Source organism: Ranitomeya imitator, chromosome 9, assembly GCF_032444005.1.
Source record: "Ranitomeya imitator isolate aRanImi1 chromosome 9, aRanImi1.pri, whole genome shotgun sequence".
Taxonomy (NCBI): Eukaryota; Metazoa; Chordata; class Amphibia; order Anura; family Dendrobatidae; genus Ranitomeya; species Ranitomeya imitator.
The window spans coordinates 120,770,081-120,788,596 of record NC_091290.1 but is presented as its reverse complement, the minus strand read 5'-3'; the positions used below and the strand labels follow the sequence as shown (position 1 = coordinate 120,788,596).

The following is an 18,516-nucleotide window of genomic DNA, read 5'->3' as shown; positions in this document are numbered from 1 at the left end:
CTCGCAGCACAAACCGCACAATTCTTCTCCAACATACACAAAAAGTTAAAGTTACAACTTTTTTTTTCTCTCCCACGTATAGAAAAACCAACTCCGTACAAAGGAGGTCAAAACAGTAACACTATCAGTAGTGATCTAATAGGCTTTGACATGTGACATAGCTTTCAAGAAACGATGAAATAAAGTGCTGAATATGTATAAGTGAGTCACACAAATGCGTTATATTGTTTAACTTATATCCCAGCCCTTTCCGCTTGATAAAAAAAAAAAAAAAAATTAAATTTAAAAAAATAAAAAATTACACTTGCTTGCAGATACGATGTGGGAATGAAATCTTAAGAACAACACCGCCTCCTTCCTAACAGGCTACACCTGGCCTGCAGACACCAGGATATTCAGTTTAGATTAGTGTCATGTAGGAGGCAAATAGCTCTGTGTTTCAGACCTGTTTTTGCCTATGGTTTAGCTAGCAAGTTAATATTTTTTTCCTAGCAAGATTGTCTATCAGGCAAGGCTCCGAAGGGTGGTTGTCGCCTGTCTCTCTCCTTCACCGAGACAATGGGCTTTACATATGGCACCCTCCTTACTCCCTAAATGTTTAAATTTTTTCCCCCAGAACACTTCCAATCCTATTAAGCTATGTTTGAGTTTTTACGTAGCGTATTTTCGAAAAAAACGCAATTAACCCATTTCACTCAATGGGTGCAGAAAATCTGCGACATCGAAAAGCTCACAGTGGGAACGTAGCCTAAGGTCTCTGTGAAAAATGGAGCCATAATACAGTAGTGTGCATGAACGTTGAAGCCATGCATGAGGGGAAACTGACTATGTTGGTTGACAATTGCTGCTCCATCTATCGAAAATAAATGTGCAAAAGGTAAAAACATTAAAAGCACAGTACAGAATTTTTCCTCTATCACCCATAAACATCAAGGATTATGACAAAATTGGGTCCCAGAACGCCATTTATTGGTGCAAACAAAAGGGGAATCGTTACGGCCAAATTCCAGCTGTCATTTTTGGTAAAGATCAGACGACTAGATCCTTGATCTGATAAAGTTTATGATGCAATTCTGACACCAACCCTAAGATATAGAATATTGTGCACTCCCAGCATTGTAAATCAACATATATTAAGGCAGGCGCTATGACCAGAAGCATTTAAGCAATGCTGGAAGAATATGCAACCTGACAGCGGATTCATGGCGCCCGTCGTTCAGACGGCCTGATTAAGCAGTCAGGTTCTCTTTAAACAGTTCACTGCAAAGGACACTTCCTCCATTTATCACAATGGAGCTTCATGTAAAGAACAAAACCACGGGCATTTAGCCTCTAGAGGCAAACAAGGTACCTATAATACCGCACAACAGTAACCAAGTGCATGTGCCGCTATATGGTGCCTCTTTATAGCAAAGCTTCTGGGATAGAATACCTCAGTAATACAGCCTACTTGCCAACGGTCTCCATTTTGCAGGGACCATCTTGATGGGATCGGGAGCTGTAGCAGGTGAATAGCAACCATTAAAATGTTATTCCCGTTTTCATAGATAAATCGGGCAAGTAAATACAAGCACTTTTGCAATTTACTGCTTATTAAAATTTGCAGCCTTTCTTGAGATATTAACCTTTTTCTTTTGTTTACAGCTGGTTGCTTAGGAGACCGACCACTGCTGCTGTCTATTTTGTGAGCTGGTCGTGATTAGGAGGTAACAGTGCCTGCCAGCAATCATGGCCACCAGCTTCAAAACCGTGCTTACAAGCTGAACAGAAAAGAGCTTGTAAGCGCCGTACGTAGTCCGCAGCCTAGCAGCGGTGGTCGGTCTCCCAGGTAAAAAGCTGTAGATAAGTGTTAAAATCCCGAGAAAATACTGGAAATGTGAATACTACATCCATCATTTTGATAAATTTGGTGGAATTTTACCAAAATTTACCGTCCATAAAATTTTTAATAAAAAGTAGGGGCTTGTAAACAGGAATGGCTAATTCAGACATGTCTCTTTCCAGACCAGTAAATTAAATTGACGGTCTTTTAAAAAGATGGCGCTCAATGGGCCTCATTTCTCAAGTCGGTCCTTGTTGTCCATTGCAACCAATCGGCACTCCGCTTTCATTTTTTTAACTGCTGTGGTGCAATGTAAGCTGCGCTGTGATTGGCTACTGTGGGCGAGAAAGACAGTTCTGTTAGATGCATCTGATAAATTTTACTCAAACACGCAGGCTGACAAAATGTCTCCCTGGACCCCATGAACAAAAACCTCTATGTTAAACAGAGTGCCTCATCACTACCTCACCTATGAACACCAATCAGAGTTCAGCTTTCATTTCAGGCCCTGTGAAAAGGACTGGTTGCTATAGGCAACGAGAGCTTTCGGGCCTAGCGGTAATAAGTGAAGCCTATTAAAAAAAAAAAAAAAACATTATAAACCCATTAACGTTTTATTTCTTAATTTTATTCCTAGTAGATTTGTAAAATGATTTTACCTCACAAAAAACAAACAAACAAAAAGGTCTAACTATGAAATATATTTCATGGCCATTGTGAAGTGTTCCTTAGTAGTCCCAGTCGTGTGAAGCATTGTGTTTGTTCCCATCTCACCCGGTTTGTATGTACTGCGCACCATTTGATCTCTAGTCAGAAATTCCCCATCTCCATGGTGACGCAAAAAGGACAATTTAATCATCGTCAACACACAAAATACAAACTGTTTCTTACATGTGAAAAGAAAAAGACAAACTGAGCCCAAGTCAAAAACAGAAAGAATAGGTCATGGGCCGTATGTAAAATTTTAAGACCCTGAGCAACGTAAATGTAATAAATGAAAGCCCAGCGACCTCACCAAAGCCCAGCGACCTCACCAGAGCCCAGCGACCTCACCAGAGCCCAGCGACCTCACCAGAGCCCAGCCACCTCACCAGAGCCCAGCCACCTCACCAGAGCCCAGCCACCTCACCAGAGCCCAGCCACCTCACCAGAGCCCAGCCACCTCACCAGAGCCCAGCCACCTCACCAAAGCCCAGCGACCTCACCAAAGCCCAGAGACCTCACCAAAGTGCTCCAACAGCCGCTTCTTCCTGCTAATACTGTATATTAAGTGTATAATACTGTGAAGATTTTCAGTGTTTGCACCCAGGACTGTAGTAAGGCCGCAGTATGTTGACTTTGTAAGGAAAATTGGAAACATTTGCCAATCTGTCAGGAGGTGGTGACAGAAGTCTGGCAGCTGTATCTATTGCGAAATGCCTGAACCAAGGCACAACCCTTTCAATACCGAACAAGAGTAACAAATATTTGACAATCGCACAGAGGGTTATAGCGACTATATTTTGCTTTTTTTATCAATTAAAAATCTATGCTCAATCTTTTATTTTCATTTATTATTCTGTTTTCTCTTTTTTTTACATTATTACACGACAACCATTTTGGTTATAATATTTCTAAAGTATTGCTTAAAAAATGCAGGCACTCAGAATGGGGGAAGGAAGCAAATGGCTGAAAAAGGTTTCATTGCGGAATATAGTAAGTCATCCAACCTATCCAAGACATTTCCCTTTCCACCTACCCTCCCTCACCCGGTACTATCTACACCTCTAAAATTTGTACCAATTTTGGAAACCAAAATTTACAAGCCCGGTTATTACGCTGCTCTTAACTAAAAAGGGATGTCATTAGCTGGCCAGCCTATTCTAGGCATCGGACTACAGCAGCCAATCGCAGACGTCAGTAAAATCAGTGACTTAACCTGGCAAATATGGTGTCATTTATTATTTTAGAACAGTAACAGCCTGACTGGAATTTTTAATTTTTCAATGACATCCATTTTGGAGTGGCAAGATTTATTACAACAACCACAGGGTGACCAAACAACCACCACAGGGTGACCAAATAAAGGGTTCATGGAGCATAAATGTAAAAAAAAAAAACATTTACGGACACCATGCCAATGGGCAATCTTGTGTCTTATGTATTCCGCACCCTCACCAATACTACGGGACAGCCATTACTGGAAGCAAAGTAAGATTACGACAGCTAAAATAGCAAAACCTACCACTAATTGCACCAACTTTCACATTTTGTTTTGTGGCAATGGAGGCTGTATGTTCTCTTAGGACTCGCAGTGTTTGTAATGGAAAACTATGATCTTCCGCCGTGCAAACGGTGCGGTGAGGACTCCATAAAACTACAAGCTCCGACGCCGCTTGTCTAATAATACGGCCATAAGCAAACAGGTCTGAGAAGTTTAAGATAAACAGTCTCCGAAATTAAACGTGGAGCCATTTTCGGCCAATTATATATCTGCATGGAGGAGAAGTGACAATGGAAAATAATAGATTTTGCTGACTGATCTAACCCGGGGGTTGAACTAGGTTATATGTAGCGCTTGTCATGTGTTACCTAAAACTTTCACATGAGGGCACGGAGGTCAGGCACAAATTGGATAAAACGAGGATTTGCAGAATAAAAAATTGCATGCGATAAAGACTTTACTTTATGCAATAAAAAAAACAACATTGTATATATACTAATCTACCTATATATAAGAGGTCGTCATGATAAGAATGTCTTTAATTAATATTCTTATCAGCTCAGCCACATTCATTTCAATGATCTTGAACTGCAATACCAGTCAGGACCTATGGACAAAGGTGGCGCTGTGTCTAGGAGAACATTAAAGTCTTTTTTTTTTAATCACTTTTTCTTTCATTCCACATATAAAGACAATTTGATATGTTCCTTCAATGTATGTTAGAATACATTAACAAAATTAGGATTTTTTTTTTTCAGGGTAGCTTAAAAAATAAAGATTATGGCGTAAGAGTGAGGCATCTGCGGCCTACCTAGAAATGCCCTTCAGCCTCGTGCCTCATCAATGCCCGCATTGTTTGCTGCTCGGGTTAAAGAAATATTTGTTGCCTTTTTAGCCCTTCCCAACAACAATGAATAGGCCTTTGGGAGGATGGAGCGATGTTACGCTGTCTCCCGTCTGTTGCCAACCTTTTGTAATCCTACGGAATATGTTTGTCGTACAATCTGGCAGGGAGACAAGGAAAGCAACATTACCAAAGAGTAAAGGATAGGAAAGTACAAACAGTAATGAGTGTATGTGCAGAAGAAAGGCGGGAGGACAGAATGGAGGCACTGTACACTATATACCCGGGACGAGGCACCGTGCTGTATACTGCCAAGAAGCAGGAAAGCTATACAGCAAGTAACATGGACTACCTCCAGAACGCGGTTTATAGCCGGGAAAATTACATAACTGCATGCTGGGTTTCTCCTTGTTTTCACCAACAAAGACCCTAAGCTTCTTCATCAGCCATATTGGCCACAATGGAGCGTAGATTGAAAAATAAGACACACGTCCGTCAAGTTCAACCTTTTCTATCACATAAGAAACGCATGCAGCTCCAATTATAAATGTAGCTATAACTGTAAAGAATCCTTTCCTCCATGCATAATCAATTCCGTTCTAACTGTAAAGAATCCTTTCCTTCACACATAATTAATGCTGCTCTAACTGTAAAGAATCCTTTCCTCCACGAATAATGTATGCTGTTCTAACTGTAAAGAATCCTTTCCTCCACACAACGAATACTGCTCTAACTGTAAAGAATCCTTTCCTCCACACATAATGAATGCTGCTCTAACTGTAAAGAATCCTTTCCTCCACACAACAAATGCTGCTCTAACTGTAAAGAATCCTTTCCTCCACACATAATGAATGCTGCTCTAACTGTAAAGAATCCTTTCCTCCACACAACGAATACTGCTCTAACTGTAAAGAATCCTTTCCTCCACACATAATGAATGCTGCTCTAGCTGTAAAGAATCCTTTCCTCCACACAACAAATGCTGCTCTAACTGTAAAGAATCCTTTCCTCCACGCATAATCAATGCTGCTCTAACTGTAAGGAATCCTTTCCTCCACACATAATGAATGCAGCTCTAACTAAAGAATCCTTTCCTCCACACAACGAATGCAGCTCTAAGTAAAGAATCCTTTCCTCCACACAACGAATGCTGCTCTAACTAAAGAATCCTTTCCTCCACACAACGAATGCTGCTCTAACTGTAAAGAATCCTTTCCTCCACACAATGAATGCTGCTCTAACTGTAAAGAATCCTTTCCTCCACACAATGTCTCCCGGTCCTGTGTAAGGAATACATTTTGTTACAGTCACCCAGGCTTCATAGAAACGCACAGCCTTCCCTCTTGTTAGGTTCCACACTAAAATAAAACTATGGTACCTAGGAAGGGGAAAAAAAAAAAACTACAATAATCAGGTTTGTTTTAGTTTTTGTTTCTTGCTAAAATTTAATTCTGCGGGATCCTTCAATAAGACGACTTTAAAAGAAACTATTATTCTAAGGGAAACTTTGTAGCAAAATTTTCTCTACAACTTGACTAGATTTAATGTATTGCAAGGTGGTTAAAACAATGGCATTTTGGGCTAAGAAATTTTTTTTTTAAATTTTGCCCGTTTGCCTACTGTAGCTGCTGTGTTGCACCGTCTAACACTGTCTGCAGATGAGTTAACTTAGAATCTGTCAGTGAGCTCAGTCTGATGGGAGAGAGTTTGTAACGCACTTATCTGACGTTTTCTGAGCTCCTCAGCTGATTTATGACGACAGGGCAGGAAACAAAGACAAATGCCACGTGACCGAGAGCGCTGCTCTGGAGCAAGACAGTGTGAATGGGGACACAGAGCTGAAGCCGCTCTCCGACACCTCCATAGTCAAGATCGCCAGCATTCCTTTTTGCCGAATACCTGTATCAGAATTTGATACTACAGAATTTACCCTCAGGTCTAAGAATACAGAAACCGATTGGACATGTACCGCAAACAAAAATGCCACCCCGCGAGTTTTATTTCTGCCGCTGCTGACACAATAAATCATCGGGTGCAGGCGCAGAGTAAGAATGTGCCTCCAGAACAGGATCGGGATACGACTTGTCCTGACAAATCAAACAAACGCGCAGCTGGAAAGAAATAAAATCCATCGTAAAACCCATCCTCCAATATTAAAAAAAACTACTCAAATGGCAAAGTTAAAAGCTTTTATGACCGGTATTGGAGTTCAGTCCAAGGCAGAAGAATAGGACTCCGCTGCAATACCAAACATGGCCAGTGGTTAATAGGGGGCACCATTTCCAAAAGGAAACTACATTTAAAACGGCACGTAACCTGTCGACGAGCAGACAGTGATATCCTTATAAATGAAGGTCGGATTTGTTAAAATCAGTCATCCTGAGCTATGAAGCGGACAGCTCATAGGAATACAGTATGGGTTCGTCCACACGTGGCGTTTTTGCAATTTTTTTTGTTCTGCACCAAGAAAAAAAAAGAAAAAAAAAAAAATTATACAACTAATATGTCGTAGGTAAAAAAAAAAGAAAAAAAAAAAGAAAATGCATTGATGGTTCAAATCCGCAAAGAAAAAAGAGCGGCGTCTGCATGGGTTTTCAGAAATTATATATATATATATATATATATATATATATATATATATATATATATATATATATATATATATATATATATATATATATATATATATATATATATTTTTTTTTTTTTAATTACAAAAAACGCCATATGTGAACGAGCCCTAAGAAATGATTTTGTGATGCGTCAATATAATAAGATATGAATTAAATAAACAAAACAGTGTAATAAAATACTACATTTAAAAGAAAACAAGAGAACATGTTGCAGGATATTCTTCAAATCCCTTACTGCGACCATCCAGTAGTGTTAAAGGGGAACAACTCCTATAAAATCTGTCCTTTTACATGCGATTCTGGTCAAACTAAAAGATATTTTGCACCCCTGTCCCCATGATAACACTTCCACTGCCAGAGTTATCGTGGGGATGCTACGTCTTGCAACAACCAATCAGGAATTGAACTTTCGCTCTTCTAGCACAGGGGAGAAAAATCGGTGCTCTCCTTTAAGCGTGGGATTAAAAGACAAAAGACGACGCTACCCTTTAAGGCACGAAAAGTGCAGTTGACGATGCAAACGAGATTGTCTTTTCTAGCTGTGCCGGATATACGTCCTCTCCGATATTTTGCATATTATAGCATACTAAACTACGACATTGCCTCATGCTTCAAAACTAAATTACCAAACCCCGGAAAGCATAAAGCAATGTGATAAAAGGTATCAGTACAGACAGGATATAGAATGACCCAAACACCCGAGCCTTTACAGCGCCTGCGTGGAGTCTCGTCGGTACGCCACGTCTACATACCGGCTGTATGTGAAGGCTGTTGCTTGGCCGGCGCCATTTTTTTTTTTTCACTGGTTCTCATGCTTTGGTTTTTTTTTTTACCCCCATAATGAAGCTGGCTGGCTTGCGATGGGTTGGGTTGCCATGCAGTCTTTTCCAGCGGATCACGAGGGTGTGACTCTGATGCGAAAGAATCCTTGCTGCAGCTGGAGCCGGAAAAGACGGCAGTTTGCGATGCGCAGCGCTGCGCATCCTGTGCGGCGGAGGTCGGACGGCAGCAACTGCTTGGTGTGATGCCAGATGCCAGTGCTCCTCTTGAATTCTCTCACGTAGTCATAACTTGTACCTGACGAACACAAACAGGATTTAGATAGTGGGTATGGGGCAGGAAACAAAAACATTTATGGACATCGATGATTGATTAGGAGTTGGAGGCAGACACTCATTTTCTAAAAATACGTAAAAAACATTAAACCTAAAATCCAAAAATCCCTATTAAATTGAGTCTTCATAGGGGTTGTCTCATCTTCTGCAGGAGCACACCACAGCCCAGGCTTCGTGCTTGTCTGGGGCTTGGGGTTCTCCTGTTTGACAGTGGCTGACCCGATCTCTCCGATGCTGAAAGCAGAGGCAGATGCATGGTTGCATTGAACACGCGTGTGATGGAAAGCAGGGGTCCAAGAGGTAAGGGGGCCCACTATCACCTCCAAATAAGAAAGAGAAACCAACTAAAAGGCCAAAATGGTGGTAAAAAAAATGTCAAGCTTTATCAGATAGAGTATATATATTTGTGTAGAAGCCAAGTATCATACAAGGATGCACCCACCCCGACGCACGTTTCGAAAAAGTGCTTACACCTTTGATAGAAAACAACTTTTAAGCTCTGCACATGTTCCCACCACTACTGGTAACAATAAAAAAAAATTGAGAATCCCTCTGTTCCTAAGAACGGAGATGATTTTTTAGTAAAAAAAAACTGAAAAGTGGCTTTTTGCAACCAGTTAAAGAGCAGGAGAATAACCCTTTAAATAGTCCGTCAAAGACAGTGTTCATTTTCTCCCGACTTCCTTCATTCTCAAGGAAGCTTAGCTTGGCCAAGTGTGCGTGCGTTCTCTATGGGGTGAGGGGAATAAGTCACTGCTAGACAACTCTGCCGAAAAAGCATTGGGCGTTTTGAAACCTTTCATGCTTGACCCTTTTTACCCCCAAAACATTTGACGTTGAGGAAAAGTTCATGACATTCCTATATTATTAAATGGTCGGGTCAATCCGGCAAAAAAAAACGACAGCTCTGGCCACCATTTATCTGGGCATCCTTGAGGGGTTTCCCAGAATCGGTAAAAAAAGAAAAATAGCAGAAATAAATGTATCTGGCATGGTACGTCGGTCTTGCTCAGGTGAATGCTGTAATATTGCAATTCCTGATGCAGACGGTGGACAAGAGTGGCGCTGTTTCACCACGGCGTTCCATAGAAATGTCAGTAGAGCAATGAGGCGATAATGCAGAGATCTGATACCGGCTGAATACGTGTACAATTGTGCAAAGTGCTAAATCGTAGAGCTTTTAGCGCATAGTAAAATGACTTTCCATACATTGAGCACATGAGTTATTTATACATGGTCGCTATATGTAGGTTGATCACTCTCTAATGTATAGGTAATCGCAATTGATGTGCATCATATGCATCGGCCTCAATAAAACAATGGCGACTTGGGAACACAGATGCAGGCGTGCAGTCCGCCTGCGTGGTCTACCGGTAGGCTTTTTGATTAAATGGGACATTTGTTAGCGCGAAACTAAAATGGAAAAAGTATAGCAGTCCGTCAAAATGTTTGGAAAGATGTCTCCAGGGAAGACTAGTAGAGCGGAACGTGAGATACAGATATACAATGTGGATAATAAGATCGAGGGGCTTATATACACTCAGTCCAGATAGTGAAGGTCTGCCTCTTAAAGGGCATGAAACATCCAAAAACCAAGATATAACAAGAGTACGGTTCTCCGCCAGTCTTTACCTGTATCAAGATCACCAATGACATAGATGCTAGCACCAATGGGCACCGCTCCGTACACAAAGGAAGAGCTGGTTGGGATGCACAAGTTTTGATCATTGAGGTATATCCACCTACAGATATGAAGAAAAAGTCTTCAAAAAGCAACTAATATATAAAATGTGAACACAAAACATACAGCTATACAAAATAAAAACGACACAGATCCTTTATTGGACATAATCGTTCCTACAGGCCCTACAAAATCAAGAGATATTTACAGGTTTGGAAGCCCTAAGGGGTCATACAGATATCCGTGCAAAATCGGTCTGACCCAACCCGAGCGTTGCAGCCTCATAGAAATATCTCAAGCTTTGGACATGAATGTTTTGTTCTCCTAGCCACTCTTTCCTTATGACATGGTCTCCATCCTGGAGAATGCATTGTTCTTCACCTAGTTGCTCCTGGATGGTTTGGAGAAGTGGTTTCTGAAAGATGATGAGATCCCCATTCATGGTAGAAAGGTTAGGCCAAATTATGGTTGAGCCCCTCCATGGAAGAAAATCTCCCCGCAAGTGGTCTCAGGAAGTTCTACTTTTGGCAAGGCAGAGTTCACCTTTTCTTCTCCGAACAATAAGTCTTCGAGATGTCCCAAATATTCTGGTAGGACTTCATCAGAGAAGGCAACTTTGCAGGAAATACAGGGATTAGACGGCAGAGGGCAATGTTATTTTCTCCGACAAAGCCCGTTCGGACAGCTTGGGACATCTTGAATTTTTGTCTGGAGAAGAAAAAGTGAGCACAATCTTGTGCCTGCCAATAGTAAAGCCTCTTGAGACCACTCGTGTGGGGACTTCTCATCCATGGAGGGGGCTCACTTAAAATTTTGGCATGAATAAAGAATGGGATCTAACACACAGCCCATGTCACAAGGCAAAAGTTAAAAATAAGTGGCTTGGTGAACAAAACATTGACATTTTGGGTCCATGGCCGAAAACTGCCTAGATCTCAATCTCATTGAGAACCTGTGGCCAATCCTCAAAATCGGGAGGACAAGCAAACACAACATGTGATCAACTCCAAGCAACGAGAATGGGCTGACAGTAAAGATTTGGCCCAGAAGCCGATCTCCTGCTGCCAGGGATAAGGGCAGAAGTCTGGAAAGCTAAGGGTCAACACTGTAAACATTGAGTCTTTGCATGAACTTTATGTATTTCTCAATAAAACTATGATGTAAGAGTTATCGTTTCTCTTTGTGTAGAGTTACAAGCCAGGCCTAGCATATTAAGAGTGAGGAGACTTATAGGCCATGCATGCTCCTCTGGGAAATTAAATATGTAAATTGTCTCTTCAGAGAGGAAGAGGACTAAAACTCTAGCTGCTTCCAACAGGTAGTGCTAGAATTCTACTCTTCTTCCTCTCTGAAGAGACAATAGGCATATTACATTTCCCAGAGGAGCATCCATGGCCTATAAGTCTCCTCAAACTGACATGCCAGGCTTGACTTGTCACTCTACACAAGGAGAAACGTTACCCCTTCTAGTACTTCATAGAAACGTCTGACAAAAGATCCAAAAACACTGAAGATACACATTTGGGATTCCACAAAGTTTATGTTATTCTCCAAAGTTTTGGCCACGTCTGAACAGGAATATTTATGGAACCTTATAATTCATTTGAGCAGATCGAATGAGTGCTGATCTGTCATCGGTGAGAGAAGGTCAGGTCCTGGATGGAGGAGTCATGGAGAACTAGTCTAAAGGTCGCCTCTTACTCACCATGTGGGCCGCCAACCTGAAACAAAGGCCAGTATGACTGATCCTTCAGCAGAGTGGAAACACAACTCTTTCTTTTATTTAGAAAGATAGTAGGAGATGAGACGTGAGATTATTCAGATGCTATATGAAAGGAGTGGGGGAGCAAATAATAGTGCTAATTGCCATAATTTACTTGGGCTGAGGATCCTTCTTGGATGATGAATTTTGGGGAACATTTGCCTACAGCCTGAAATCTTAGCAATTTATTTCCTTTGTGTCTATTTAAACAGCACAAAAAATGAGGGAAAAAAGGGCAAATTGGACATAATTTCACACAAAAAAAAACAAAATTGTCGGCACCCTCAACTTCATATTTGGTTGCATATCGTATGGAACAAATAACTGAACTCTATCACTTCCTATAACCATCAGCTTCTTACACCTCTCAGCTAGAATTTTGGAGCACTATTCTTTTGCAAACTGCTCCAGTTCTTTCATATGTGAAGGTTCCTTCTCCCAACAGAAATTGTAAGATCTCTCCACAGGTGATCAATGGGATTTAGATACAAACTCATTGCTGCCACTTCAGAACGCTCCAGCACTTTGTTTCCATCAATTTCTGGGTGATTCTTGAAGTATGTTTGAGGCCAATGTCCTGCTGGAAGACCCATGACCTAGGGCACAAAGCCAGCTTTCTGACACTGGGCACTACATTGCCACCCAAAATCCTTTGGTAATCATCAGATTTCATGATGCCTTGCACAAAGTCAAGACAACCAGTGCCAGAGGCAACAAAACAACCTCAAAACATCTTGAGCCTCCACCATATTTGACTGTATGTACTGTGTTTTTTCCTTGTAGGGCACATTCCATTTTCAGGAAACAGCAGGATTATATGCTTTATCAAAAATATCTATCTTGGTCTCATTATCCTCGAGATACTTTTCCCAGAAGGATTTTGGCTAACCCGCCTACATTTTGGCAAACCCTGAACCTGCAGGACAGCTTGAATTCCTTTGAAACTTGATTGGGATTACTTATCTACCATCCAGACTATCCTTGTTGCAACCTTCCCTCAATTTTTCTCTGCCGTCCACGTCCAGGGAGATTAGCAACAGTGCCAGGGGTTATAAACTTCTTGATTATGTTGCGTACCGTGGACAAAGGAACATCAAGATCTTTGGAGATGGACTTGTAACCTTGAGATTGTTGATATTTTTCATCAATTTTGGTTCTCTTCTCCTCTTTCTGTTCTTCATGCTTAGTGTGGCACACACAGACACACGATGCACACATTGAGTCAACTTCTCCTTTTTTATCTGGTTTCAGGTGTGATTTTCATATTGCCCACATCTGTTACTTGCCACAGGTGAGTTTGAATGAGCATCACATGCTTGAATCAAAGTTGTACCCACAATTTTGGAAAGACGCCAACAATTTTATCTGGACCATTTTTGGTGTTTGTGTGAAATTACGGTATATCCAATTTGTCCTTTTTTCCTCTGTTTTTTTTGGTGCGTTATTCCAACGCACACAAAGGAAGTAACATGTGTATAACAAAAAATGTGGAATTGCAATAATTTTGTGGGAGAAATGCTTATATTATATATAGTTCAAGGGTGCCAATGCTTTTAGTGGTTGGTATACTTTTGGTATAATATATATGTGTGTATATATATATGTATATACCTCTATCTAGCAACGCCCAGTTGTCAAGTTATCCATACTTTTGCAATAGGATTACTAGAGGAACAGCAAGTCATCGAGCTCTAAGAAAAGATGCTGCACAAGTTTTATCTTGTGGGAAATACAAAAATGGACATGACGGGAGAATTGAGAACTCCTACCAACGGTGCAAGCCATACAAGAGAGTTGGCTGCACGGGAACGAGTTTTATGGACGGCTTTAATAAATGCTCATAATAAAGAAACACAAATAAGTTTTGTGAAATAATTGTGTAATTCTGTAAAACAATATTTCAAACACTTATTGCATTTGGCAAGTGTGATATGATGTGAGGTTACATATAACACTGTACACTAGTAATACCAGTGACCGTCCTGAACACTAGATGGCGGTATACTACTACACGAGACTGAGCTCCTAAGACTTCTACAATAAAGTACAATACTCATCAATGTGTGACCGCACCGTTTAAAGTCGTCATGGTAGAACTCGGATTTACAGGCCACCATCTCGCTGTTCTGCTCGTTTTCACGGCTTCTGACGCCACCAAACACGTAAAGCTCCATGCCGACTCCGCAGGCGACCGCGCCAAACCTGACGAGAGATCATTATGTGAAACAGAACACCAATCTGTAACCTGGCACAAAAGTTTTGTTTTTTAAAATATGTTCACCTCCTCTCCTTCAGGGGGCAGATGGCCGTCCACTGCTGAGTTTTGGGGTCGTAACACTCGACGGACTCAAACAGCTTCCCGTAGGATCCCCCTCCCATGGCGTAGATCTTCTTCTTCATTGTTGCGTAGCAGCCGATCTGTATTTAATCCACAAAGCCCCCCCAAAAAGTGAACAAAAATGTCCGCCATGTCCGACATTCATGTTTATTTCAAAGTAGACAATCAGCTGCAGCTCAGATTCACCAAGCTGTTGCATAACTCTTAGGGTAAGTAGTATATATCAGCTAGAAGAGTATAACCCAATGATATTAAAACATAACCTTTACTAATAAGATTAAAAAATGGACAAACACAACACAACACAAATCAACATAAAGTGCTCTCGCCGAAAACTGTGCTCTAATAAAAAACTGGTATGGTCTCACCAATTATGGACGAAGGGTACCCACAAAGGTAACATAGGGTCCCTGGGAGGGTCCAGCAGTAGTAGGGTAAGATAAAGGGGACGGGGACCTGTTCCCTAGACCCCTGTCGTGCCCCAGCAATGACTCCTGTCCTTACAAGGACAGACCCGAGTGAATCCTGCTATGGACACCCCCCACCATGTAAAATATAGTTAACGCCTCCCTACGCGTTTCTTCTCCAATCCCGGAGATTCATCAGGGGAGTTTTCAGTGGCCAAAAGGCCCAGATGTGAGCTCAAATGTCCATGAGCAAATATCAGCTCAAATGTCCATACATCGGGGGTATCAGCAGTGGCTGTATAATGTCCCACAAATGAGCAATCCTCTGTGATGGTGTGTCACAGTAAGTGAGTCAGCTGACCCACTTACTGTGACACACCGTCACACCTGATACCCCCGATGTATGGACATCTCCCCTGATGAATCTCGGGATTGGAGAAGAAACGCGTAGGGAGGCGTTAACTACATTCTACATGGTGGGGGGTGTCCATAGCAGGATTCACTCGGGTCTGTCCTTGTAAGGACAGGAGTCATTGCTGGGGCACGACAGGGGTCTAGGGAACAGGTCCCCTTCCCCTTTATCTTACCCTACTACTTAGTCTGGACCCTCCCAGGGACCCTATGTTACCTTTGTGGGTACCCTTCGTCCATAATTGGTGAGACCATACCAGTTTTTTATTAGAGCACAGTTTTCGGCGAGAGCACTTTATGTTGATTTGTGTTGTGTTGGTCCATTTTTTAATCTTATTAGTAAAGGTTATGTTTTAATATCATTGGGTTATACTCTTCTAGCTGATATATATTATTTCAGAGTAGCCAAAAGGGACAAGCAGCTGCAGTCCGTCTAAGAGAGTGGCATTTAAATAGTTAAACAGCAGGGATTTGCTTGCTCCTGTTGCAGCTATTACAGGCTCAGCTCCTGATCCCGCTCCATACATGTAGACCTGACACAGGACGTACTAATACTTGCGTTTGGACCAGGTTTAGAAAGGATTTGTCACCTCTCCTGACATGCCTGTTGTACGAAATGATTATTTTTTATGGGGAAAACAGGATTTTGGTTGCTTACCGTAAAATCTGTTTCTCGGAGCCTTCATTGGGGGACACAGGAACCATGGAGTGTATGCTGCTGCCACTAGGAGGCTGACACTATGCACAAAAAAAAGATAGCTCCTCCTCTGCAGTGTACACCCCACCGACTGGCATTATGCACTTCAGTTAGTGAGAAAGCAGTAGGAGAAAAACCACAAAGATGAGAACTGTAAACGTGAGAACAGTCATAGAACACAGAACAACAGAAACTGAATAACATTGGGAGGGAGCTGTGTCCCCCAATGGAGGTTCCAAGAAACAGATTTTACGGTAAGCAACCAAAAATCCTGTTTTTTCTATCGCCTCATTGGGGGATACAGGAACCATGGGACGTCCCAAAGCAGTCCCTGGGGCGGTAAAAAACAGACTTCCATCAGGTCAGAGAACTCACCACTGCCGCCTGCAAGATCCTTCTGCCCAGGCTGGCGTCCGCCGAAGCGTAGGTATGGACCTTGTAAAATTTGTCGAACGTGTGGATGGAAGACCAAGTTGCCGCTTTGCAAAGCTGTAGGGCGGAAGCCCTGTGGTGCACCGCCCAGGAAGCGCCGACTGCCCGGGTAGAGTGAGCCTTAATCCCAGGAGGGGGCACTCTGTTCGTGACCTGGTAAGCCTCCAAAATTGCCGTTCTAATCCAGCAAGCAATAGTTGCCTTGGAAGCCGGCAGGCCTCTACGTGTGCCATCAGGAATGACGAAAGGAGAATCTGTCTTCCAAAAAGCGGCCGTTCTAGCAAGGTAGGTCACTGCTCTGACGAGGTCCAGCTTGTTCAACGATCGCTCCAGAGGATGAGTCGGGGCTGGACAAAAGGAAGGTAGAACAATGTCCTCGTTGAGGTGGAAGGTGGAAACCACCTTAGGAAGGTGAAGGCCTGAGGACCACCTTGCCCTGGAGGATAACCAAGAAAGGAGGTCGGCAAGAAAGGGCCGCCAACTCAGAAACGCGGTGGATAGAAGTGATGGCCACAAGAAAGGTCACCTTCCAAGATAGAACTGACAGGGAAACCTCCCTGAGAGGCTCAAAGGGGGAAATCCTCAGAACGTCCAGCACAAGATTTAAATCCCATGAATCCACAGGGGCCCTGTACGGAGGGAGAGCTTGGGCCACTCCTTGAAGGAAGGTCTTAACTTGTGGCCGAGAAGATAACGTCTTCTGAAAAAGGATGGAAAGCGCAGAAACCTGGCCCTTTAGGAACTAAGAGCAAGGCCCGAATCCAGTCCTGCCTGAAGGAAGGCCAAAATGGAAGGCAGGGAACAGGACATAGGCGGAACGCGGTTGGACTCGCACCAACGGAAGTAAGCCTTCCAGGTACGATAGTAGATCCTGGAAGACGAAGGCCTCCTAGCCTGGATCATGGTGTGAATCACCCGGTCCGAAATGCCGGATGCTCTAAGAATTGCGGTCTCAACAGCCACGCCGTTAAAATGAGCGACCAATAATTCGGGTGGCAGATCGGACCCTGAGACAGCAGATCGGGCCTGTTTGGAAGGTGCCAGGGGGCGTCCGCGAGAAGATTGACGATCTCCGCAAACCAAGCTCTCCTGGGCCAATCCGGGGCGATCAGAATGACCGGCACCCCCTCCGCCTTGATCTTTTTCAACAGCTTTGGAAGCAAGGGAAGGGGTGGGAACAGATAGGGGAACACGAATTGCGACCAAGGAATGACCAGAGCGTCGACGCCCACTGCGAGAGGGTCACGAGATCTGGAGACGAACCGAGGGGCCTTCCTGTTCATTTGGGACGCCGTGAGGTCCACGTCCGGAGTCCCCCATCAAAGACAAATCTGATGGAAGATCTCCAGATACAAGGACCATTCCACTGCCGCGAGGCCCTCGCAGCGGAGGAAGTCGGCGGCCCAATTGTCCACGCCGGGGATATGCACCGCAGATATCACTGGAACCGTTGCTTCTGCCCAGAGGAGGATCTTGGATACCTCGGCCAAGGAGCTCCGAGTCCCCCCCTAATGGTTGACATATGCCACCGCCGTGGCATTGTCTGTCTGGATTCGGATAGGCATGCCCCTGAGAATCCTTTCCCAGTGACGAAGGGAGAGAAAGATGGCCCGAATCTCGAAGACGTTGATCGGTAGAGAATTCTGCGCCGACCAACGACCCTGAACGGTCAGGTGGCGAAACACCGCGCCGATGTGAGCCTGAGAAAAAGACGAAGCGTTGATGAGGATGTCGTCAAGGTACGGAAAAAGTACCAGTCCTCAGACCCTCAAGATAGCTATCAGCTCTGCCATGATCTTCGTGAAAACCCTGGGAGTGGTTGCGAGACCGAACGGCAGGGCGACAATCTGAAAATGCTCCTGATGTACTGCAAAACGCAGGAATCTGTAATGTCCCGGGAAGATCGGGACGTGGAGGTAGGCGTCCTGGATGTCTATGGAGCACAGGAATTCTTGAGCCTCCATGGAAGCAATTACTGAATGAAGGGATTCCATCCTGAAGTGTCTCAGGCGAACCCTCTTGTTCAGCAATTTGAAATCCAGAATGGGGACGAACCTTGCCGTCTTTCGGTACCACGAAAAGATTCGAATGGAACACTGTGAACCGCTCTTTTTCTGGAATGGGAACGATTGCCCCGGATTTGAGGAGGAAAGCGATGGCTGCAAAGAAAC

The 18,516-nt window shown here is 43.2% G+C and overlaps 1 protein-coding gene across 2 annotated transcripts in view; it reads right to left on the bottom strand.

The window, feature by feature from the left end:
* Nucleotides 1-6,856: 6,856 nt before the first annotated feature.
* The window catches only part of GAN (gigaxonin), a 31,817-nt gene continuing 20,157 nt past the window's right edge, over nucleotides 6,857-18,516 (bottom strand). The window contains exons 8-12 of one of the 2 annotated variants that reach the window (XR_011315194.1): nucleotides 14,342-14,478; nucleotides 14,134-14,262; nucleotides 10,250-10,359; nucleotides 8,336-8,579; nucleotides 6,857-6,980 (exon numbers count right to left, since the gene is read on the bottom strand). Coding sequence is in view for 1 of the 2 variants with exons in the window: in XM_069738775.1 (XP_069594876.1) it covers nucleotides 8,398-8,579; nucleotides 10,250-10,359; nucleotides 14,134-14,262; nucleotides 14,342-14,478 (558 nt within the window). In the remaining variant the exon portion in view is untranslated. Of the gene's footprint in view, nucleotides 6,981-8,261; nucleotides 8,580-10,249; nucleotides 10,360-14,133; nucleotides 14,263-14,341; nucleotides 14,479-18,516 lie in introns of those variants that run through there. The other variant, XM_069738775.1, reaches the window with a different exon arrangement.